Here is a 26,135-nt window from a genome sequence, read left to right as displayed (position 1 = left end):
GGTCCTCTGGCAATAGGTGCCTTGCATTACGGTCGAGATAGAAAATGCTACATGATCTTTCCATGTTGTGCCTTGCATGACTGGAACAGGTAAGGAGTGAATGTGATGGGTGCTGCAGAACAGGGAGAAGGGCTACAGTCTTTTAGGGAAGAAAATTAGGATATTGAGCAGTAGGAACATCTCCAGCAAGATGGGGTGAAGTTATCATTCATTTAACTGTAAACTTGTTGCTCAAAAGGCAAGCATCTGTTTTATTCCCAAAAATAAACACCTTTTTTGTTTTTCTTCACTTTTGCTATTGTTCAATAAAAGTTAATGTTTTAAACTGTTTGAGGGTTTTCTAACATGTCATTGTTCAATGTAGAGCCATCACAAGATATTATGCTATACTGGATGTTAGAGAAAGAGTAGCATTCTCTTAGGCTCTAACATGGAATGGTGCCATGGATGTATCACCTTTGTAGCTGATCAGACAGATGATAATGTAAAGTAGCAATATATTTATGAATATATTTTCAATGAACTGCATCTGTGCTATCTACGTGCCCCCTCAAGCATTTCTATTTCCTTTCTAATACTTGAACTGTGAAGGACAATTTTGAGACTGGCAGCAGTTGACCTGGTGCATGGCTGGCCTTTAAATGTGATACCATTGTCAGAAATTCTGGAATGTCATAAGTGGTGACCACCTATGCTAGTGAACATAAAATAGTATGGTGTCGTAGAGGGATGGTGCAAATGTAATGTGTTATGCATTAATGATTTGAACGAACAAACTGGGCATTTTTTCTAAGTTTGCACATGACACAAAGATAGGTGGAGGGACAGTTGGTTTTGAGGAAGTGGGGAGACTACAGAATGTCTTGGACAAGCTAGGAGAGTGAGCAAAGAAGTGGCAAATGGAGTACAATGTGGAAAAGTTTGAGGTTATGCACTTTTAGTAAGAAGACTAGCGGTGTAGACTATGTTCCAAATGGGGAAGGGCTTTGGAAAGCTGACAAAGGAATTTGAGAGTCCTGGCTCAAAGTTCTGTTGAGATTAAACATGTGGGTTCAGTTGGCAGATAGGGAGACAAAGGCAATTTTAGTGTTCATTTCAAGGCGGTTAGAATACAAGAGTAGGGATATACTGCTGAGGCTGTATAAGGCTTTGGAATATTGGGAGCAGTTTTGGGCCCTGTGTCTGAGGAAGGATATGCTGGCCTTGGAGGTTTACAGAATGATCCCATGGATGAAGGGCTTGTCATATGAGGGGGAAGTAGAGGATTCTGGGTTCTTTGGAGTTTAGAAGGATGAGAGGTGTTCTAATTGAAACTTACAGAATACTCAAACCTGGATAGCGTGGATGGAGAAGATGTTTCTGCTTATAGAAGGGACTAGGACCAGAGGCCACAACCTCAAATGAAGAGTTGACCCTTTAGAACTGAGATGAGGACATTTTTCAGTCAGAAGATGGTTAGTCTATGGATCTCATTGTCACAGAGGGCTGTGGAGGCCAAGTCATTGAGTGCATTTAAGCTGTAGATTAATAGGTTTTTGATTAGTAAGGGGATCAAAGGTTATGGAGAGAAGACAGGAGAATGGGTTGAGCCAGGGTAACTCAGTCGTAAGCATTGCTGCCTCTCAGCATCAGGAACCCAGGTTTGATTCCAGCCTTGGGCGTCTGTGTGATGTTTATACATTTCTCCCCATGTTTGTGTGGGTTTCTTCCGGTTTACTCCTACAGTCCAAAGATATGCAGGTTCAGTGGCTTGGTCAATTTAGCATGGCCATAGTATCCAGGATTATGCAGTTTAGGTGGATTAGCCATGGGAAATACAGGGATGGAGTAGGGGAGGTGGGTCTGGGTGGAAGGTCTTTGAAGGATCGGTGCAGACTCAATGGACCGAATGATCTGCTTCCATAACAGGGATTCTATGATGGGATTTGCTCCACAATTCAATGGGATGAATGGCCTAATTCTGATCCATATCTTATGGTTTTATGACCTTGTCATATAATGAGGGAAACGGTGGAGAATTGCATGAGAGAACACAGTACAGCTCATGAAAAGAGACCCTCCATGCGATTCCGAAAATTGATACTTAACTGATTCATGGCAACCCTCACTGTTCCTTTCTCTGGTACCTCTCTCCAGAATGAAAGAATGTGGGGGAGGTGTTTAAGATTAATCGGGGCCAGTGATGAGTCCAGTCATAGAAGAGAAAGTTCCAATTGAGGCTGGAAGTTGTAAATCTTGTGCCAACAGTAACCTGAAAACCATGTTATTTAAAGTAGAAGTTCTTTTTAAAGTTGCAAGTAATACAGGTTTACTAATGTTTTTGAAGATTCTATCTCTTACCTGGGTTCAACTGGATTCCCCTTCCTGACTGGCGACCTCTCCTATCGTAACAACACTGCAATTCCAGTTCTAATCTAAGCTGGCCCAGTTGGGGAGGATCCTAAGAATTTACATGAAATAATATTGTCTTTGAGTCACTACTGCGAAAACCATCTTCAGTAACTCCCACAGTTTTCTCCTCCCTCAGTGACTGGTCCCTGAGCTGACATTAAGATTGGAATTTGGGACTTGCGTTTCAGTTGCAGTGGAGGATGCTGACAGCAACAAGAGAGTTAAGACATCTTTCTCAGCACTGAACTGTAATTTGAAATAGTCATTCCTTATTTCCCTAGTTCATAGCTTAATATTCCCCAGATTCTGATCTGCAACTCAACACCAGGCACATAACTCAAAAACGGCAAAGGACATTAGCTGGAGAAAGTGTCACATTACAGTTGGGGAGTGTCTAGCAACCTTTTGAATTCTAAGCGGCGTGCTTTTTAAATATAGTTCCTCTGAGTATAATGACTCTGAAAATGAATATGCTTTGAAATGGTTGCTGCTGAATTTGAAACAGAGCACCTAAAACATGTTTTTTAAAAAAAAGTTTGATTCCTGAATAAAGTAGTTGAGAATTCAGAACCCAAGGTCAAGAGGCAGATCACATCAATTTGATAATACAAGACTTTTTGCACTTAGCGAAAATCATAGGTCATTAGTTGTTGAAGTCCATCTCCTGATGCTGACATTCTTGAATAAGAGGCTTGCATTAGTAAGAGTGATAGTTTCATATAACCAAAGGTCAAGAATCCTTCAACTGTGAGATCACCATAGATTGCTCAGTGAGTTTCATGGATGATCTTGCATAATTTTAAAAATTATGCATCTTTTTGAGAAATGTTTCTGGTTACGCTGGCTAGTGTACTTGAAGTAATTTTACATGAACACATTAAATTTTTTGAAGCAATTACTGACCATAAAGAAGCACTGAAGTCAGTGTGCAGCTGATTCTTATTGTGCCTGTGAAATAGTGCATCATATGACACTGTGGCCAATTCTCTTACATTTATGCAGCAGTGTGTAACTGTGGATTTATATCATTAAAGCTATCTGTAAAAGCCTAAGATTGTTTCCCTTTTGGTGTTTTATGGGCCCTTGACGATGGCCTCTGCTTGTTGGCATTTCTCACTAGTAGTATTCTTTCTTTGAAACAATTAGAACAGAGTTCCTGCCGAACTCTGTTATTCATAGTAACCATGGTATTCTTCCATCTGTTTAGGGCTTTACAGGGAGAAGGGCATGGGACAGGGTTGAGGTTGAATAAGTATCATTGGATTGAGAGGGGGTAGTGTGGAGAGGTGGGAAAGAGAAATGTAATGTAGCTACTTGACAAAGTCACAATTTATTTGATAAACTGAGATAATATTCTTTTAATTTCATTTTTTTAAGTATACAGAGAGAATATCAGTTGACTCAATTTTGAGTGCATGTTCTTTCAAAACCTGAAATGACCTATTAAATAAAATGCTTGCTTTTGTGTTTTTCATTTGCTGTAATATCTGTAAAAACACTTTTACATTTGTTAAAGATCTGTTTCAAACATAAGTCACTGTATAAATTTAAGATTTGTAATGTTTATGTATGTAGAATTTCTTTGCATTCTCTTTAAATATCCTTGATAATACTACAACTATAATAGATTGCTGGTACCTACTTGCAAACATCTGTGCTAAGGCTCTGCAGCATCTCAACATGAGTATTATCTTTCTAAAACTTCGGTTTGTAAAGTCAATCTCAATTTTTTTTTAGGAATAAGCCATTTGTGGCCATAACTCCACTTTCTTGTCTGCCTCCCATGAATCTTGATTTCTTGTAGATCAAAAATCTAACTCCGCTTTGAATATATTCAATAGCCCTGCATTGCTGGGATAGAAAATTCAAAATTAATGATTCGTTCTGCTTTGAAACTGTGCCCCCTAGTTCTAGATTCTCCCATGATGTCAGCATACTTTCAGCACAAGAAATGTATTTTTCAATTGCTGCACCCTTATTCACTTTTAATTCCCATGTGAACCAAATCTGCAGTCCCTCTGTTAGAATACTTCTTTATATCAGCAGTATCGCCACTTCATTATAGAAGTGAGCAAGTGCAGAATGACAAAAAATAGGAAAATGTTCTTAATCTTCAGTAAGTAGCAATTCTAGCTAGCAGCATTTTTTCCCATATGACCAGGTGCTCTAGTGTTGTTGTAAAGTTAATTTCTTAAAATCTTGATTTTTCAAACAGAATTATCTAGAGTGGTGCATGTGTTGTTATGACACGGTGGTGAACCCTTCTGTTAATTAAACCAAACACCCAGAAAAGCTCACCTCACCTCATCTGTTAAAATGAGTGACAGAGAACTCCCAAATTCCACTATTTGACAAAAATACCAATTTGTTCTTTAACTCTAAAAGTGAACATTTAAACAACAATCATTCACAACTCTTTCTCTTAACTGCTTATTATCTGCCTCCAACTCTAACAATATACTGTTCTAGTGAAACACTTATCAAAATTACATCAACTTAATTTCAAAACGATACAGTGGCTGTCATTATCAGTGTCTTTTTTTTCCTTTTGGCTGAAGATCTCCCTGTGTCGTCATCTTACTTTTTACTGTGAAGATGTTTCGTATATAAAAAAGGTGCCTTTTTGATACCCAAAAGATTGAACACACTATCTCTCTCGATGGCAGTTACACTCTCAGACCTTCAAAATGCCTACCTTTTTTAAACCCCAAACATCGGACCCTCTCATTGGTTTGAGGTTGGTAAAACAATAAATTCAAACTCGATTGGGTTTAAGTATCCTGAGGCATAATTTAAACTGCTTAAATTCAAATTGTTGCCAAAACAACAACCAACTGAGGTATCTATTTCACCACCAAATGTTACATATTTTCAATTTTTCAGTACACTCTGAGACTGCTAGTTAGTCATATGACAGGTGTTTGTAAGATCTCAGTGCAAAACAGTATTCAATCTACCTTAAAGGCACTGTACACATCTTCAGCTTCATAATAGTATATAATTGTATATCATTCCACTGCGCCTCACCCTCTTTAGAATTGTAAACTTTATGTTGTTTCACCTTTTTCCCACCTAAATATACCACTTCACATTTCTCTGCTAAATTGAATTTGTCACCAGTCTGTCCATTGTATAAACCTAAATTCTCTTGAAATTTCTCATTATCCTCCTCACAGTTCTCAACAATTAAAAGTTTTGTTGCATCCACAAATTTTGAAATTGTGCCTTGTGCACCCAATTCTAGGTGAATAATATAAATTAAGTCATAGTTCCTGCCCTAGGGAACCGTAATAATCCATTGCTGATCTGAAAAACAACTGTTGACCATTGTGTTACATGAATCAGCTGATTTCATGTTACCTCTGCCCCATTTATTCCAAGGGCTTTAACTTTCCCAAAACATCTTGTCCATACTTCATCAAACGGCTTTCTACGTACATTAAGTCAATCATGTTAATCTCCTCAAAAACACTCAACCAACTTAACAAATCACAATTTTTCCATAACAATTCCACGTTTGATTTCCAAGATCAATCTATTTATGGAAGTAACTGTTAATTTTCTTGGATTATCATTTTAACCAATTTCCCATTGCCAGGGTTAAGCTATAGTTCTTGTTCCTGTTCCAAAATGGTGTAAGAATAGAACGTTTGCAATTCTCCAATGCTCTGCAACTAAGGAAGATTGGAAGATTTATGGGATGTGGCTCAGAAGTATATAAAAGTCTAAAGCTCAAAATCTTCACTGGCTGGTTAGATTATTTAGTACAGTATATTACTTTTGACCACATAGCTACTGTAGGATTAGTGGAGGTAATGAATTGACAGAAGACCTGCAACAGAAATCGAGGAATGTTGCTGGATTTCTCTCTAAGCAGTGGTGTGGTGTGTTGCAGAAGTAGGTCATTTAGTCATTAAGCTGTTCTGTCACTCATTGAGATCATTGCTGATTTGATAATTGTTAATTCCACATTCCTGCCTTTTCCCAATAACACTTTATTTCCTTACTATTTAAAACTCTATCTTTGCCTTGAATATACTAAATGGCTCAGCAGGCCTCTGGAACAGCCGCTTACTCCTCATGGTCGAATTTCTTAGTGGTCTGCAGCATCACAGGGAAAATAATCAGAAGAGAAGCTGTTTATTGAGGTTGTGAGCTCTCACCAGGAGACTTTACACAGCTAAGGTCTTCAGAGAGAATTTCTCCTACCTGTACTTCTACCAGGATGAGTGTCTCCTGCAGCTCTGCTTCACAAAAAGCTGGCCACAATTATACAGAGTCAGAACAGGATCATCCCTGTGACCCTCGCCTGGCATATCATTGTCTCTCTAAACAGGTTTACCACACTTTGCCAATATGGCAGGCTTCTCCATAATCTAGAGAGACATTGGCTGTATGCATATTACCTTCAGGTGTTGCATCTGTTATCCCTCATTGGAGTCGCACACTGGAAATAAAGCCCTACTATTCCTGGAGTTAAACCCATCCTTATACATACATAAAGACAGGTAGACATGCACCATTGGTTCTGAGTGGAGGAAAAAGGGGAACCAGTCACCTCTCAGTGAGAGATTCCTTCAGTTTTTCAAATCCTTCACCTCTTTCACTTTTTCACAGGAATTACAGGATTAATTCATGAATGATAAAGTCTCTGATGAAAAGAATAACCTATAGCTATTGATGGGAGAAAATGTCTGGCTTTACCCAAGCTTTAGTCTTTTTTACTGTAGAGCGAGAAACAAACTATCTGCTGCCCTTTCAACAGTCTGACTGCTTCTGCTAGTATCCCTCTCACCTGCAAGATGTTCAGTTACCTGGCGACCAGTCAGATTGCTGTCAGGCTGATGGCTTTTGGCATCCACAATTATTCACAAGTCTTCTTCGCAAGTCCTTTTTAATGTGACAAACTCTGCAATGAGCTTCATATCATTAGAAAGCAAAATTAGACAACAATGTAAGGAAAATTGGTGGTCTGTGGCTAATAGCTTGCATCAAGAGGTTAGGTTTTGAAAAATAATTTTAACAAAGACAGTCCTATAAAGTCTTTGAGAGGTTTAGGAAGGTAATTTCAGAGATTAGGGCCTAGGCTGCTGAAGGCACACATTATTGCAGTGGTGCACTAATTAAAATCAGAAATATCGAAGCATCAGAAGTAGATGAACATAGATACTTCTGAAAGCTTGGCAGTTTGAGGAAATTCCAGAAAGAGAAGGTAAAGCCATAGAAGGGTTTGAAAATACGGTTGAGAATTTTAAAATCAAGGCATTATTTAAACTGGTCAGAGAGCACAGGTGTGAGTAAGGATGGACAGCAGAGATTAGAATGACCTCTGACCTCTGTTTTATGTATGGGAGGATGTGGAAGCCCAGCAGGGGTGTATTGGAATAGCTGCGCTGAAATGGACTGGTTGCCTGGCATAGTAAAGAGATTGAAATAAGCAGTTTAGACACAGATATATGGCCATAAGCTCGTTTTTAGAAGTTGAACATAATGATGTGATTATAAACAATCATACTTAATTGCAGGAAATTGCCTTTGAGAGAAATAGTCAGTAGCTTCAGAGCTGATTTTTGAAGCAAGAACAAAATAAGAATGGATTCAGTCTTGCCAATACTCAACTGAAAGAAATTTCTGCTATTCAGTACTAGAAAGTTGGCAAAACATGAAAATAACTTACAGCACCTCTCTTAACTCCTCTATCATTGGAATGCCCTATATCATTATCTGACAACATACAATCAGGTTTAATAGTACCTCTAATATCCACAGTCGTATTTGCTTATTGAAGCAGAAAATGAAGATGGTCTTACACAAATCCAAAAAAGAAAAACATCATGAGATGAGAAATGAGCAGAGGATCTGCCCTTGGGAAGGCCAGCACTTCACTTTCAATGATAAACAGAATACTCAGCAATTCACGTTTTGTGAATTCCCTTCGTGCCTGTCTTGCAGGTGCCATCATTAGTCTGTCTGGTGTTCTTAGGTAGTGCAACCCTAGTGGCTTCAGCATGGCTAATGGGAGGATGCTGACCCTCAATGGAGAAGATCAGATGGCCTTTGAAAGCAGTCTTGGAATTCTGGATATTGAGGGCCAGAATTCCAACTGTATAATCTTGGCCTGGTGGCAACAGTATGAGGTGGCTGACTGATCAACTGCAGTGCTGGCAGCATGAATGCTATCATGCAAGGACAGTAAATTCATCCCTTGAGCAGAACTTCAGGAATCCAGCAGTTACTGTGTTGCCATGAGACTCTAACAGGCTGACTTTGTGCACTGGTACCTGCAGTCATGATGGCAGCGTTTGACTGCGCAACATCAAGCTGGTTTTTTGACGCAACAAGAACAGATCACACTACTTGAGTTTGAGCTTGGATTACAGAACTGAGACAGTCGGGAGTTACATTTCTTGTAATGAAAAACTAAAATGCCAGTACACCAAATATTCTCCTCCTCCTCCTCCTCCTCCTCCTCCTCCTCCTATAGTGACTTTCTGTAGTCTACAACTAAGCCTTCTAAAGCAGACGTCTTCCTAGACTTGGCAGACGGAATGTGGGGCATGGTTCCTCACCTACCGTCACAAAAATCTTGGCATAAAACTCTGGCTCACTTGCTCATGTTTTCCTACTTGCGACAGCGTTGTGTAGAGTCTTAAAGAACTTGTCCATTCGACTTAGAGGGGCAGCTTTCCAACGATGACTTTTCCAGAGATTAGAGATTTTGGTTGTGACTTCACACTCCAGCCCCCTGCATTTTAAATCTGGGCCTCACTTGTCTGTATTTCTGCATAGTTTCCCTAATTGTGGCCTCTCATGCATCCCCAATTTCTTTCACCACACCTTTTGCTGTCATGCTCCAAGTGTCTAGGCCCCAAGCACTGAAGTTTGCTCCGGAACTCCTCTATGCACATCCCTCTCCTCATTTAAGACTATCCTTAAAACACCTCGTTCACTAAACTGGTTATTTGTCTTCATATCTCCTTTTCGGGCTGGATGTCAGGTTTTGTTTGATAATGTAAGTTTTTTAAAGTGTGTTGAAGTATATTAAGTGTGCTGTAAATACAAGTCGATGGTTTTATTGTCACATACCTAAGTACAGTGGAAAGATTTTTTGTTTTGCAAACATTACAGGCAGATCATCATAAACAAGGATATACAGGTCATAGGATGCTTAGAGTGAGGCAAACAGGTTACAACTGCGCAGAAGATGCACAAAAGTAAGGTCAACATTTGATTTGAAATTAGAGGTCCATTTAGCAGTCTAATAACAGCAGGGAAGAAGCTGTTCTTGAGTCAGTTGTATGTTGTGAAGTTTGAAGAGAGTATTACTGGAGTGGGAAGGGTCTTTGATGTTGGCAGCCTTTCCGCAGCAATGAGAAGTATAAATGGAGTCCATGGATGGGAGGTTGGCTTGCATGATGGTCTGGGCTATGCACACAAATTTCTTATGGTCCTGGGTAGAGCATTTGCCGTACTAAGCCTTTGTGCACCCAGATAGAATGCTTTCAATGGTGCATCTGTAAAAGCTGCTGAAGGTCCTTTTATGGGCATGCCAAATTTCCTAAGCCTCCCAAGTTATTGTTTGTTCACCACTATTTCTTCGTTTAAAGGAGAATAAATGATAGTAAAGCAATAATCTGCATTTGTGAATATTTAAAAAGTGCAGTTATGACATTGAAAAAAAATGCTTTTATAATTGTAGATTTTATTTTGTAATATGATTGTTTGTTTCTGTAAAGAGACTCCCAATTTGTAGTCATGATGATGGAATGGAATTCAGATTTTTATTTGCTGTTCCATATTTTTAGTCTGGAAATTGGAAATAGTGATAAAAGCGAGTAACTGGAATGTACAGATGTGTGAAATTAGCCTGCAAGGCTAATCAAAGGGAATATTTTAATTTGTACGCTAGCTATATACATATTGGCTGCATTGCAACTGTAAAGTACATGTTTAAGCATTTACGTTGGCTGAAGAATTCTATGGAAAGTCTTGAAGGCAGTAGGTACTATATAAATGTAAATCTTTCCTCTGTAGTTTTAATTTATCCTGTAAAAAATTAAAAGCTTAACTTGTTTATAATAGTTCTATTACTTACAAAATTATAGAAAAGAACTTTAAATCAAATGAAGTATGTAAAACTGTGACCATTTAATAGCTGATATTATTATGTAATAGTCAAATATGACCAATGGTTTTAATTTTCCTAAGTGTATATAGGAACAAGGAACAGCAGTAGATCATTTAACCCCTTGAATATGTTTTTCCATTTAATTAGATCCTGGCCAGTCTGATTTGTAACCTCAACTCCTCCATGTTCTGTTATATCCCTGATAACAACATTTTTGAATTGCTGTCTCTACCAGTAACAAGATGGATAATATACTTTGTAAAAATAGCAGAAGGGACTGGTCATGAGTAAATTGCTAGTGAGTTTTCTGTCAACTCTTTGCAACATTTGGTATAGTCTTGGGTTTCTGTCAAGCTGGGGTCAGGTCATGGAGGAGGGAACTAACAAAGGAAGAGAAACCAAAATGGGGAAAGTAAAAACTACAGAGAATAAAACAAGCAGTTTGACTTACGTTGCATTTTTAAAAAAAAGTAGAATCCAATCATTGATCATGATGGTAAATGAACTATGTGGACTTTTTGTCCTGCCTAAATGGGGTAGCACTGGAAATTGAGCACTGCAACTTCTGGGGGTATCACAAATGTTAAAGATTTTATCAAAGATTGCAAAGTCCCCCAATTTACCTATCTATTTAAACCCAAGTCAATAGAAAGCACAGCTAGGTTTCTGTATTTACCAAACTTGACTCTTTATTACAAATAAATAGATTCTAGCTGCAGATAAAGAACTGTGAATTATTGATATATAACTTTGCTAGCGTAATCTTTAACACCGGATAACACTCCCCCACGCACATAAAAGAAAAATGTTTGGAAGAGGGTGGGTCAGATGGGGTGAAGATGTGGAGTGATGGTGGGGGTGGGGAAGAGAAGCAAGGGGAAAATCTGAAGGCAGATCAATTGCCTCAATTGCCACAGGATTCATTGAAATGATCCTTTTGTTTGTCAGGGCTTGCAGTTCACCGATATCTCTTATTTGAGATACTTTTCTTTGGAGGAGACACAGAGCACAGTTTACAGAAACTGATGAAAAATAAATGGGCCCTCAGGCTATCATTTTTTAATAGTAGAAATAGTGTTATGACACAACAATAGCCAAATCAAATCATCCCCTCTTTCTATTTGCAACACATAAAATTAAAATACTCTGTGACCTGCCATTATCCCAACAGTTCCTAACCAGACTTCATGAATAATCAATACTAGTTTATAGTTTAAACAAAAGAAATAAGAATTTATTAATAGTCCAGTAGCTTTAGCAGAACAAAGTTAAACAACAAGGAATTGTTGGAGAAACTCAGCAGGTTTGGCAACATCTATGAAGAGAAAGCAAAGTCAGCATTTTGGGTCTAGTGACCCCGTCATTTGAGCCAGGTTCTGATGAAACTTTGGGTCTGATTTCTCTTTGCAGATGTTGCCAGACATGGTAGATCTCTCCAGCAATTTCTGTTTCTGTTTCCGATTTCCAGCATCTAATATATCTAATGTCTGTTAATTAAACCCCAATCTGTCTCTATTCAAGTCCCCACTCTCAAAGAGAGATGACTAGCTCGTTCTTTAAAGTAGTTTCAGGAATGCTATTCAGACCAGCATTAAGGCTCTTCAGGAGAATTTAGTGATCGAATACATAATAAATCCATAAGGTGAAGGGAGAGAACTCATTTTGCACATCTAAACATTCCCTTTATGCAATAGATAAGATGATGATGAGGGATACAACAGGTCGGTGTGTTTGTTTAAAAGTTGCCATATCATGGAAAATTGAAATATTCTTTACAATGTGAACTCAGCTATGAATTCTAACTCAGCTGTGATTCCTGATGAAGGGCTTTTGCTCAAAACATCGATTGTCCTGCTCTTCAGATGCTGCCTGATGCCTGATCTGTGCTTCTCCAGCACCACTCGATACCTTGACCCTAATCTCCAGCATCTGCAGTCCTCCCTTTTACCTATGAATTCTAACTAATATTTGTTAAGTATGGAAAGTTTAAGTAATTACTCTGACAATTATGATTAATGTTTTGCAATGTATCTTTCTCATCCTGCCTGCATAGGCCTAGCCTTGCTGGTTTCTACTTCAGACCGTGATTTCTCAGATTTTCAGCACTCCTACATCCTAACTTTGTGAACACTTTTCAGGAGCCATTATAGAATTCTTTGTGGACACTCTTATGCTTGCATTTATCGTGGGAAAGATGCTTTATTGGAGGAAACAAAGATATCCACCAGATAGTACTCTCATACCTGATCAACGCTGCTTCACACTTACAAGGGCTAGCAATTTGGTCACGTGCACCACTGTCAATATGTTTTATAAAAATTATCATTATACTCATTCTTTAGGAACAGGGTGCGCTACAAAACCTGTCAAGCCAGTTCTACCATCACTTGAGTAATGGTTATTTGTCTCTTAACTGTCCACTTGGTTTGGTTGCATAATTTAAATTCTGGTCTACAAAAATAAAATCCATTTCCATTTTAATTTTTTAAAATTAATCTACTTCAACATCATTTTGGGAACAGTTTCAGATTTCTACTGTCCTTTGTAAAAGAGCATTTTCAGCATCTTACCTTAATGGCCCATGTTTAATTTTAAAATTGCACAGCCTAGGCCTGGATCATCAGAAGCAAAATGGTGACAAGACCAAACTAAAGTGCTTCTTCGGAAAGAAAGCTGCACATGGAACAAAGGAGATGAACTTTTAGCAAAAGTAGAATAAATGACTATAACAGTGAGCATAGAGACCTGGTTCCAAGATGACTGAGACGAAAGCTGAATGTTGAACCCTATTTTAATATTTTGAAAAGAAAAGGTAGATAAATATTTTGAAGTGGAAGAAGATGTATAACCGTAAAAAGTGAATGGGAATAGGGCTTTTGGTTCAGATTTGCCTTGCAGAGTGAGTGTGACTGATGAAATAGTTAATTTTTAATAAGGTTAACCTAGAGACATGAACTATCATTATAACCTGTTCCAACTAAAGAGGTTTCATGTGAATTGCTAATGTGTTTTATTTTATTATTATTAATAATTTTTGCCCTTCTCCAAAAGTTAAATACACCTGTAACAACACCATCAAAGCCTCTGAATTTTAAGACTTCTGTGAAACCATCCATTTGTCTTCTCTTTTCAAGAGGAAAAAAAGATCCATCCTCTTGGCATCATCAATGCTGCTTTCCCCTCTCCTTCAGAACTGGAAAAATGTATCATGTTTGCATCCAATTTCACCTTGCTGTCACTTTTTTTTACATCTGCTCTGTCTCTAACTCCTTCCTCAGCATCTCTGTTTCCATTTTGGGGATAGGCTGGCCGCTAACAACCCACTACAAACCCACTGACTCATGCAGTTACGTGGACTATACATCCTTAAACCCCACTCCCTGTAAAGACTTAATCCCATTCTCCCAGTTTCTCCATCTGTCACAACAGTTCTAATGATGACAGCTTCTACAAGGTCTCTGCAATGTTCACCATTTTCTACGACTGAGGATTCTCCATGGTGGCTGTCGGCGGCCCTTGGCTTGACTGACCCATTTCCTGCACTTCTATCCTCACCTTTTTCTCTTGTCTACCACAAAACTGGTAGGGTGCCCAAGTTCCCACTTACCACTTGATCAGAATCCATATCCAAAGGATCACTTAACCACCGTTTCCACCACCTTCAGCAGGATGTCGTCTCCAGATACAGTTCCCTCCCATCCCTTGTCAGCATTCACCAGGACCTTTCCCTCCAGAACACCTTTGTCCACTCCTCCATTCCTAATTCCTCCCCAAACACCGATAGCACTTTTCTGTGCAATCCCATAAGGTGTAACACTTGCCCACTTACTACTAACCTCCTCACCTTCTGAGATCCCAAACACACCTTCCAGGTGAGGTTGTGCTTTACCTGCACTAGATTCAATCTAATCTACTGTATTTGCTGCTCAGTGTGGTGTCCTCTACATTGAGGAAACAAAGCGCAGAGTGGATGACCACTTCGCAGGGTATTCTGTCTTTGTGGCCTGATTGACCTGAATTTTGTGCAACTTTGCATACAACTTTGTATTCACTTTGCCAAATCTCTTTGCCCCTTCCCCCATCCTGTGTGAAATATTTATTTCTAAAATTGGGTAAAGGGAACTTTTGAACATCTTACCTCTTTCTTCTCCAAATTTATTTTGTTTGTCTTCCTCCTAGATGATCGCACTGATCAGCGAACCTGCCTTATCTGTGGAGACAGAGCTACGGGTCTGCACTATGGTATTATTTCATGTGAGGGATGCAAAGGATTTTTCAAACGTAGTATTTGCAACAAGCGGGTTTACAGATGCAGTCGAGACAAGAATTGTGTCATGTCACGCAAGCAAAGAAACAGATGTCAGTATTGCCGGCTCCTTAAGTGTCTCCAAATGGGCATGAACCGTAAAGGTACATTTATTTTTCAACATATTTGATATCCTTAACTTTATGCATGATTAAAAAGGTTTGTCTGTAATCATCCTATTTTTATAAAATTGATCTGAAGATAGAGTTTGGTTATAGGATAGTCTCATTGTTGACACTTATCTGATTTTTCTTTCCCTAAAGGTTATTGTTGAAATTTGCAGCACAAATCAATTGAATATATTTTTAATAATGGAAAGATTTTAGTGGTTAAGTTTTAAAAATTGACTTGTTGCGAATGTTAGTGTAAAGGACATTAGAATATTGTCGTTTGATATATAAAAACAGTGATGTGATTGAAGCCGTCTTCTCTGTGACAATTCAATGGTATTCCATCTTTCATGAAAAATGGATGCAAGTATGAGACATTTGTGCAATGAAGATATTTAGTTTTAAAAATGATGCAGACAAAGTATAGTTAATAACCCTGAAGAACAACATGTATGTGTTGCAAAGGGCTGATAAGACACAAATCAAGTGAACCAAGGCATTGGTCATTGCGATGACATCTCAGCACATAAGGATTGGCTAAAAGTGAACGTGAATCCCCAAGTGATCCTTTTCTTCTCCCCTCTTTTTGAACCAGAATGTCTGGTAATCCTAGGTAGCATTTCCATTCAGATGACTGCGATAGAACACGATTAAACTTTAGTTCATTTCAATATTTTGTCATTGCAGAAACATTTGACATGCTTAGGACAATGTGAAACCTGTACAAGTTGAGGTTTGAATTTGGAAGTAATTTGAGATGGTGCAATTACTCTATAAGATCTGGGATAAAGAGCTGCTCAAAAGGTGAAACATCATGATTCCTAACTAAAGGCCACAAAGTAGGTTGATTAATTCTCGTGTCCATTGCTGGAGTAATATGCATTGGGTTTTTTTTAGTTATTTGTTTCATGCAATGAAATTAAATGAAGGTAAGTTTGATTATACAATTCATGTTTAGAGTTACAGAAATTTGTTTAATCAGCTTAGAGGCTTCATACAAACATGCACAGAGATCATTTTTCTAAGGTTACTGGAGTACACTGATTTTTATCATTGAATTTTTTTTGCTGTTTCCTATTATTAAAGCTGATTGGGAAATTATATAAAGCTTCGAGGAGAAAGTGAGGACTGCAGATGCTGGAGATCAGAGCTGAAAATATGTTGCTGGAAAAGCGCAGCAGATCAGGCAGCATCCAAGGAACAGGAGAATCGATTCGTCCGAAACGTCAATTCTCCTGTTCCTTGGATGCTGCCTGACCTGCTGCGCTTTTCCAGCAACACATTTTCAGCAAATTATATAAAGCTTTTGTTTCTTTTAATAAATCTGAATTTTGATTTTCTTTGTCACATTATTGGATGCCAGTATTAAGAGTATTCAAACGCAAGTTTCACCTGAAAATTATTGGGAGTAATCCTTTTGTGCAGCTGGTGCTGAACATGAATTCATCATTCCAGTGGTTTGTAAAATGTGCGGGCGAAAAGAGTTTGATTCTGATTTTAATAATCCCAGATCCTTATTGGGGTATTAGGATGGCACCTAACAATAGTTACTGGATAGGTAATGAAATTACAATTTCTGTATGTCTTGCAGCATAGGTTCCCAAAGTAGAAAGCATGGTGAGGTTATTCCAAGAGGCTGTGAGAAGAATAGGCTGGTCTAAACTCTGCACTATGACTCAGGCACCCCATTGGAAAATATAACCTGTATTAATATCTCTGATTAACTCGTACTTGGTGCTGCTACCTCACAGCACCATGGACCGGAATTCGATTCCGCCTTCATCTGGCTGTGTGTGTGGTGTTTGCACATTCTCCCTGTCTGTGTGGGTTTCCCCCAGGTGTTCTGGTTTCCTCCTACAGTCCAAAGATGTGTAGGTTAGTAGGATTGACCATGCTAAGTTGCCCACAGTAACCAGGGATGTGTGGGTTAGGTGGATTGGCCGTGCTAAATTGCTCATTGTGTCCAGGGTTGTGTAGGTTAAGTGGATTAAATATGGGAAATGCAGGGTTATGGGGACAGGCTAGGGAGTGGAATAGATCTGGGTGGGATGCTCTTTGGAGGGTTGATATGAACTCAATGGGCCAAATGGCCTGCTTCCAGACTGTAGGATTCTATGATTCGAAAACCACCGGAAGCCTAATGATCGTCAAGCAAGTCATTTGCAACTTTAGTTTATTTCAGTATTTGGTACAACAATAGCTGGTATGTGTACTATAGAGAAAGGGCCATGCCAGTGCAGTCCTGCTCAGCTATTCATCTCCAGTTCAGTTCGTCAGGGCTGACCCCAGATGGAGGTGAAATTCAAATACTCATTTGAGATATGGTGTTTAGTTTGCTCTTAAATAAATGTAAGAGTGGTTGCAATATATTTGATTTGTTTTGCATTGCCGTTCACCATTTACAATATTTCTCAAAAATTCCAAAGTTTTTTATTCTTGCTAGGCTGTGGTTTGGTTGATTACAGAAGATCTGCACTTTGTCCAGAAACCATTCATAGCGTGTGAAGCAGGTAGAGAATGCTTGGAATTCTCGGAAGAGCAGGGTCGGATTAGAACAAGTCAACATGGATTTAGTAAGGGGGGGTCGTGCCTGACAAACCTGTTGGAGTTCTTTTGAAGAGGTGACAAGTAGGTTAGACCAGGGAAACCCAGTGGATATTATCTACCTAGACTTCCAAAAGGCCTTTGATAAGGTGCCACACGGGAGGCTGCTGAGCAAGGTGAGGGCCCATGGTGTTCGAGGTGAGCTACTGGGATGGATTGAGGATTGGCTGTCTGACAGAAGGCAGAGAGTTGGGATAAAAGGTTCTTTTTCGGAATGGCAGCCAGTGACCAGCGGTGTCCTGCAGGGTTCATTGTTGGGGCCACAGCTATTCGCATTATATATTAATGATCTGGATGACGGGACTGGGGGCATTCTAGCGAAGTTTGCCGATGATACAAAGTTAGGTGGACAGGCAGGTAGTGGGGAGGCTTCAGAAGGATCTAGACAGGTTGGGAGAGTGGTCCAGGAAATGGCTGATTGAATTCAATGTGAGCAAATGCGAGGTCTTGCACCTTGGAAAAAAGAATACAAGCATGGGCTACTTTCTAAACGATGAGAAAATTCGTAAAGCCAAAGTACAGAGGGATCTGGGAGTGCTAGTTGAGGATTCTCTAAAGGTAAACATGCAGGTTGAGTCCATGATTAAGAAAGCGAATGCAATGTTGTCAATTATCTCGAGGGTTGGAATATAAAAGCACTCTTGTGCTACTGAGACTTTATAAAGCTCTGGTTAGGCCCCATTTGGAGTACTGTGTCCAGTTTTGGTCCCCACACCTCAGGAAGGACATACTGGCACTGGAGCGTGTCAAGCGGAGATTCACACGGATGATCCCTGGAATGGTAGGTCTAACATATGAGGAACGGCTGAGGATCCTGGGATTGTATTCATTGGAGTTTAGAAGATTAAGGGGAGATCTAATAGAAACTTACAAGATAATACATGGCTTGGAGAGGGTGGACGCTAGGAAATTGTTTCCGTTAGGTGAGGAGATTAGGACCCGTGGACACCGCCGTAGAATTAGAGGGGGTCAATTCAGAACAGAAATGCGGAGACATTTCTTCAGCCAGGGAGTGGTGGGCCTGTGGAATTCATTGCCACAGAGTGCAGTGGAGGCCGGGACGCTAAATGTCTTCAAGGCAGAAATTGATAAATTCTTGATGTCACAAGGAATTAAGGGCTACGGGGAGAATGCGGGTAAGTGGAGTTGAAATGTCCATCAGCCATGATTGATTGGCGGAGTGGACTCGATGGGCCGAATGGCCTTACTTCCACTCCTATGTCTTATGGTCTTTTTCTGTCACAGGAAAATCTAAAGTTCTTGAAACAAAATTATATTTTCAACTCACATGTCCTTAGGTCTTGCTCAATGCTACATCTTTACCAATAAACCAAAAGCATTTGTTTGTGAAACTATTTGTTTTTAAAAAGTCTATTTCTATTATGTATTTTACAATTCCCAAGTATTGTTTGTTGGGACAAAAGTGTTGGCAAAAGAAATCTGAAAGCAAGGAACAAAATTCTACTGTTAACCTTACCAATAGTATTATGTCCATTGTGCAGGTTGGCTGGCTATAGGTATTGTTGGAGTGGATTTTATATCAAGCACTATTGTGGTATCAGTTCCTTCTAGCAAGTCTTCTTGTGCCACTTTTCCTATTTAAGCAGCATTCAAACTATCCCACATTGTTAACTTCAGAGAAATTAGAGGCAAAAATCAGGAGCTGGTTTTGTTTCCATATCAGCAAGTTGCCTCCAGTGAAGAACTGTTGAAATTCCCAAATTTTACCGGGCTCAGGAATCCTTAATTGGTGGGGAAGACTGTGGGGTCTTTTGAAGTGGAGAACAGATTTGGACTTCCCATGGCATGGTGGCTCAGTGGTTAGCACTGCTGCCTCACAGCACCAGCGACCCAGGTTCGATTCCAGCCTCAGGTGACTGTGTGGAGTTTGTACATTCACTCCATGTCTGTGTGGGTTTCCTCTGGGTGCTCTGGTTTCCTCCCACAGTCCAAAGATGTGCAGGTTAGGTGAATTGGCCATGCTCAATTGCCCATCGTTTTCAGGTCAGTGTAGGTTAGACTCATTAGTCAGCGGTAAAATGTAGAATAATAGGGGAATGGGTCTGGGTGGGTTACTCTTTGGAGGGTTGATGTGGAATTGTTAGGCTGAAAGGCCTGTTTCCACACTGTAGGGATTCTAATTCTAATTCACACCAGCTGTCATTGAGGTGGTGGTCGATCTAAGCTGTTTGTACCTAAAACCTTGTGTAACACTAGAAGGAATAAATGTGTCATTCGGAGATCAAAGGTCTTGCAGCCTGCACAGACTAGGCATTGTGCCATTGATGCTAACCTCCAATGTAATGTTCCAATCTGTAAGAAAGAAGGGTGGTCATCATCTCGAACAATAACAGACGCCAGCCACCAGCTCAAGTAGATCATTTAACAGGTCACTCTTGTGTGTTCATGGTATCTCTGTCTAATATTTTTCTCTGTTGCAATGCATAAATAACATTTTTTTTTATACCAGACACCTGGGCCTCTTTTCATAGCTACTGTTAGAGGTGGTGACAAATTGAACTGGATCCACCACAGTGAGGGGGAAGCCTCTGGTCATCTTCCTTTGGCACATGATTAAATGTCTAGGTTAAATTTCCATGCAAATATAAGCACAGGCATCTCAAACTCCCTTCCATGCTGTGCCCCTCAACATAGTTCAGAACGGCTCAGGTGAAATCTTTCTGAATAAAGAGATCCCTGATGTGATGACTTCCTCACAAGTTCTTTCTGCTCCTAGCCATGCCCAGCCACCTTTATTGTGCAGAAGGGTCATCTGTATGTTCTGTCATTTCGGTCTCTAATTCCTCCCTTGATGTCGTGTCTCCTTCCAAACTCTCAGAATCCTCGAAGTCTACATTCCTCTGGAGGTGTTACCATGTTATAGTAAGTGCAGCAGACCACCACCGTGTCACAGCCCTATGCAGAAGGTTAGTAGAGGACATCCCCAGCATATGCAGAAGCCCAGTGGCACAATGGATGTCTTGCTGAGCCTGGATTACTTTAAGATTATCATGACAGCTGCTGTGAAAGTGAGTGCACACAGAATTTCTCTTGTTTCAGTCACAGATCAGCCAAACATTTAAGGGCATGGATGCTTTTCCTCTTGGTTCTGAGCGATTGGTAGCTTGGTATGCTGCGCCTGGGGGAGTCTGATGATAGTGGCAAACCCTAATATAATGTGTTTCTGTGAGGCAGTAACTGTTGTGAAATTAATGTACTGGCCAGCTGTGGTAAAAGTGTATATTAAAGTGCTGCAAATTGCAGTGGTGTTTTGCTGCTTCTAAGTTGCTACTGATATCTGCAGCTGATTCTTGGAAGCAACTGGAAGTGAAGATGTTCATGCCAACAGTGATTTTGATGAATATTGGCAATGCTACAGTAAACAATGCTACGAGGTTTATTGAGGGAAGGGCAGATGCCCAGAGTGTCTTGGTTTCTTGTGTGCTAGGTCTTCGTCATCTCCAAGTAAGTTTATCTTCTGCAATGTGGCTGCGGCCTCCGTTACCTACCACCCTTGCCTATCCTGTGCTGTCTGCTCCTTTTAGTTTTCTGGCTTTTCTGCTGAAGTTGTTGTGCAACTTTGTCGCTGGGGCAAAAATCTGACAGTTACTCTGGGCAAGTGACATTGTGGTTTGCAATCTTTCCCCCTGTTCATTGACCATAATGCCAGGCATAACAACTCTGTCCGGTGGCCAAGTGCCTACTCTATTCACCAGTTGTACAGCACCAAGGGCACCTCTTTTGCAAATGTCAACTCCCATTTTATATAATCCTTTTGGGGTACAGAAATTGTTGGCAAAGCCAGCATTTGTTGCCCACCCCTAACCACCCTTGAACTGAGTAACTTTAGTAGGTCATTTCAAGGATCAGGTAAGACTCCTCCACATTGCTGTGTAACAAGCATCACCAGATGAGGCAAGAAGAACAGATTTTCTTTCCTGGGTTTTTACAATAATCGATCGCTTCATGGTGCCATTTTGGACAAGCTTTCATTTCCAGATTCAATTAATTAATTAATTCAACCAGCTGTCATGTTGGGTCTGAACTGATGTCCCCAAAGCATTGGTCTGGATCTCTAGCTTGAGTGCAGTGACATTGTCGCCTGAAGTAACTGCACAGAGGCCGGTATTCCATCACCAAATCACCTTATATTTGTGCACAGTACACTCTCTGCGCGCCGCTCTGTGTGTGTGTGTGTGTGTGTCTCTCTCTCTCTCTCTCTCTCTCTCTCTCTCTCTCTCTCTCTCTCTCTCTCGTCCCCCTTCTGCCTGCCTGCCCTCTATCTCTCTCTCTCTCTCTCTCTCTCTCTCTCTCTCTCTCTCTCTCTCACACTCTCTATCTCTCTCGAGCGAGAGACTCGCTCGCTCTCACCTTTGCAATGATGACTTTCATGATTTTTTTTCTCATAACCCTGTAAGGATTATTTTTTCATTTCCAACTAATTATTAATTTACCTTCTATTGCATTCTCATGTAATGGATTCCTTCCCTAGTGCCTCTTCAGGTAGCATGTTGGGAAGTTCTGATTAATTAGAGCTGAAGTTGCTTAAGGTTCTGTTTGTTTCAAAGAAATGTGGGAATACTGAGACTTTGTTTTATTCAGTCAAGCTTTATGAAAATTCAGCAAAAATATCAAGTTTGTTAACACAAATATATAAACTATATATATCAATAATACAGTAACACATTTATCAATTGAAATTTTTAGATCTCCATTTCAATGCACATTTTTGTGCAAGATGTTTCTGGGAAAATGCTACGGACTAAAAAAAATTGATAATCTCAAAATATATCATAAAATGGATAGTATATTGTGTTGCAAGTGAAAGGGCTTAACGTTTTAAACTCTTCTCGACTTAAACATTTGTGGTGAAAAATGAAGTTGTATGTTAAAATTTTGCTTCTGTCTTCTATTCAGTAAATTTTGCAGGTCAAGTACCCATTTTTGTTCAATTTTTAAAAGAACAGCTATATATCACATGATTATCACCATGATAAATGAAAATAATCTTGATTTAAGATGACTTTTTTGAGAGAGAATAGCATGCAATCACTTGCAAAGTGGGCCATGTATGTTAAACAGAGGACCTAATGTTTGGAATTTTCTATTTAACTTCAAATATTTGAATAATTTTATATCTGACATTGGGGCTTCTTATAGATAAGCACAGGAAAGCACATTCACCTTATTTTAATGTTGATTCATGGAAAATAGACATCACTGGCTGGGTCAACATTTATTGCCTGTCCCTTGTTGCTCTTGAGAGGCTGGTGGTGAGCTGCCTTCTCAAACCGCTGCGGTCCATGTATTGTAAGTAGACCCACAATGCCATTAGGGAGGGCATTCCAGAACTTTGACGGAATGGCAGTACTTTTCCAAGTCAGGATTGTGAGTGGCATTTAGAGGAAGTTGCACGATTGTTTGTGGTGATTCCCATGTACCTACTGCCCTTGTCCTTTAAGGCAGGAGGAGTTATGGGTTTCAAGTGTACAGTACTATCCTTTTAAGGGCATCATGCAAAATTGAGGTGCAGGCATTGTTACAGTGTTTAAAAGACCCTTGGATAAGTACATGATTAGGAGAGGTTTAGAGGGATATGGGCCAGTAGCAGCCAGGATAGCCTAGTTTAATTTCGGATTATGTTCAGCATGGACTAGTTGGATGAACGATCTATGTCCATGTTCTATGATTACATCTATTTAGTAAATGGAGTCAAATTGTTTCTATCTCCTTTTTGTGGATTTGAATCTTTTCTAATAGATATTCAGCTTTTCAAGAGGTTAAATGAGTTGATGGAATATCTGGAAAATCCATGGGAAAATAAAACCAATCCAAAACCAGAAAACAGTATGTTTAAATGCTGCTTTGGAGGGAAAGGGTTGGGGGATTAGAACAGTTGTTTTTGAGGAGCATTAGAATGATTTAAAAGATTGTGACCACTTCCAAATAAGTAGGAAAACATCACTCCTATTTTCATCTATATCACAGCTTTTTTGATGGTTGTTTAGATACCAAAAGCTACTATCTGCTGTAACAAACGCGGAGGCAGGAAAACAAGTCTGTCAGGAAATAACAGAAAGATGCAATATCCCAATCCCATACTTAGTCATCTTTGAACTTGAGGCAGTGAAGAATTAACTGCTTGTCACTCAGGGCAAAGTTTCATTGCAACCAAAAAAGGCTTTAGGAAGATTCTAACGAAGTGTTGAAGGCATGGCCCTAGTGCAGCTCTGGTACACAAGAACTATGCATGTCTTTGCTGCAGATAATACTGCTTTTCATCTGAATAGTGTGTAGGTTGGCCTTTCTTGTTGCCTAGGTGTTGTTCTTGATTGTAATCCTCTGTTGCTGCTTCTCCTCAAAGTGCATATCAAGGGGCAATCTGTTATCTAATTTAGGTGTCAATATTGTGGAAGGAAGTAAAACATTGCAGTGCTGGGATACTGCCCAGCTACTGGATAAAGGAAATAAATTAAAAAGAAATAGTCAGAAAATATTGCTAATAATTTTGCTATCCAGCTCATGAAAGGTACTAGAGTCAACTAAGCACCCAAGCAGCCCTGGATTCCTATGTCCTAGCCATAGAGATGTACAGCATGAAAATAGACCCTTCGGTCCAACCCGTCCATGCTGACCAGATGTCCCAACCCAATTTAGTCCCACCTGCCAGCACCCAGCCCATGTCCCTCCAAACCCTTCCTATTCATATACCCATCCAAATGCCTCTTAAATGTTGCAATTGTACCAGCCTCCACCACTTCCTCTGGCAGCTCATTCCATACCCATATCACCCTCTGTGTGGAAAAAGTTTCCCCTAAGGTCTCTTTTATATCTTTCCCCTCTCACCCTAAACCTATGCCCTCTAGTTCTGGACTCCCAGACCCCAGGGAAAAGACTTTGCCTACTTATCCTATCCATGCCCCTCATAATTTTGTAAACCTCTATAAGGTCACCCCTCAGCCTCCGACGCTCCAGGGAAAACAGCCCCAGCCTGTTCAGCCTCTCCCTATAGCACAAATCCTCCAACCCTGGAAACATCCTTGTAAATCTTTTCTGAACCCTTTCAAGTTTCACAACATCTTTCCAATAGGAAGGAGACCAGAATTGCATGCAATATTCCAACAGTGGCCTAACTAATGTCCTGTACAGCCACAACATGACCTCCCAACTCCTGAACTCAATACTCTGACCAATAAAGGAAAGCATACCAAACGCTGCCTTCACTATCCTGTCTACCTGCAATCCACTTTCAAGAAGCTATGAACCTGCACTCGAAGGTATCTTTGTTCTGCACCATTCTCTAGGACCTTACCATTAACTGTATAAGTCCTGCTAAGATTTGCTTTCCCAAAATGCAACACGTCTCATTTATCGGAATTGCCACTTCTTGGCTCATTGGCCCGTCTGGTCAAGATCCTGTTGTAATCTGTGGTAACTCTCTTCGCTGTCCACTACCTCCAATTTTGGTGTCCTCTGCAACCTTACTAACTGTACTTATGCTCGCATCCAAATCATTTATGTAAATGACAAAAAGTCGAGGACCCAGCACCGATCCTTGTGTCACTCCACTGGTCACAGGCCTCCAGTCTGAAAAACAACCCTCCACCACCACCCTCTGTCTTCTCCCTTTTGAGCTAGTTCTGTATCCAAATGGCTAGTTCTCCCTGTATTCCATGAGATCTAACCTTGCTAACCAGTCTCCCATGGGGAACCTTGTCGAACACCTTACTGAAGTCCATATAAATCACATCTACCACTCCGCCCTCATCAATCCTCTTTGTTACTACTTCAAAAAACTCATCAAGTTTGTGAGACATGATTTTCCACACACAAAGCCATGTTGACTATCCCTAATCAGTCCTTGCCTTTCCAAATACATGTACATCCTGTCCCTCAGGATTCCCTCCAACAACTTGCCCACTACCAAGGTCAGGCTCACTGGTCTATAGTTAAAAATCACACAACACCAGGTTATAGTCCAACAGGTTTAATTGGAAGCACACTAGCTTTCGGAGCGACGCTCCTTCAGGTGATTGTGACAATCACCTGATGAAGGAGCGTCGCTCCGAAAGTTGGTGTACTTCCAATTAAACCTGTTGGACTATAACCTGATGTTGTGTGATTTTTTAACTTTTTACACCCCAGTCCAACACTGGCATCTCCGAATCATGGTCTATAGTTCCATGGCTTGTCCTTACCGCCCTTCTTAAACATGTTAGCCAACCTCCAGTCTTCTGGCACCTCACCTGTGACTATCGATGATACAAATATCTCAGCAAGAGGCCCAGCAATCACTTCCCTAGCTACCCACAGAGTTCTAGGGTACACCTGATCAGATCCTGGAGACTTATCCACCTTTTAACTATTTCAAGACATCCAGCACTTCCTCCTCTGTAATCTGGACATTTTGCAAGATGTCACCATCTATCTCCCTACAGTCTATATCTTCCATATCCTTTTCCTCAGTAAATACTGATGCAAAATATTCATTTAGTATCTCCCCCATTTTCAGCGGTTCCACACAAAGGCTGCCTTGCTGATCTTTGAGGGGCCCTATTCTCCCTCTAGTTACCCTTTTGTCCTTTTATATATTTGT

General features: G+C 40.1%; 1 protein-coding gene across 7 annotated transcripts in view; it reads left to right on the top strand.

Annotated features, from left to right (window-relative positions):
- Nucleotides 1-26,135, top strand: part of LOC140469547 (nuclear receptor subfamily 6 group A member 1) — a 381,258-nt gene that overhangs the window by 254,808 nt on the left and 100,315 nt on the right. For all 7 annotated transcript variants that reach the window (XM_072566159.1, XM_072566158.1, XM_072566157.1 and 4 more), the window contains one exon: nt 14,699-14,929. In XM_072566159.1, coding sequence (XP_072422260.1) covers nt 14,699-14,929 — 231 coding nt within the window. The remainder of the gene's footprint in view (nt 1-14,698; nt 14,930-26,135) is intronic.

This window comes from Chiloscyllium punctatum, chromosome 49 (assembly GCF_047496795.1).
Source record: "Chiloscyllium punctatum isolate Juve2018m chromosome 49, sChiPun1.3, whole genome shotgun sequence".
Classification (NCBI taxonomy): Eukaryota; Metazoa; Chordata; class Chondrichthyes; order Orectolobiformes; family Hemiscylliidae; genus Chiloscyllium; species Chiloscyllium punctatum.
Note: the sequence above shows the minus strand (reverse complement) of the source record. Positions and strands in the feature narration are given on the sequence as shown.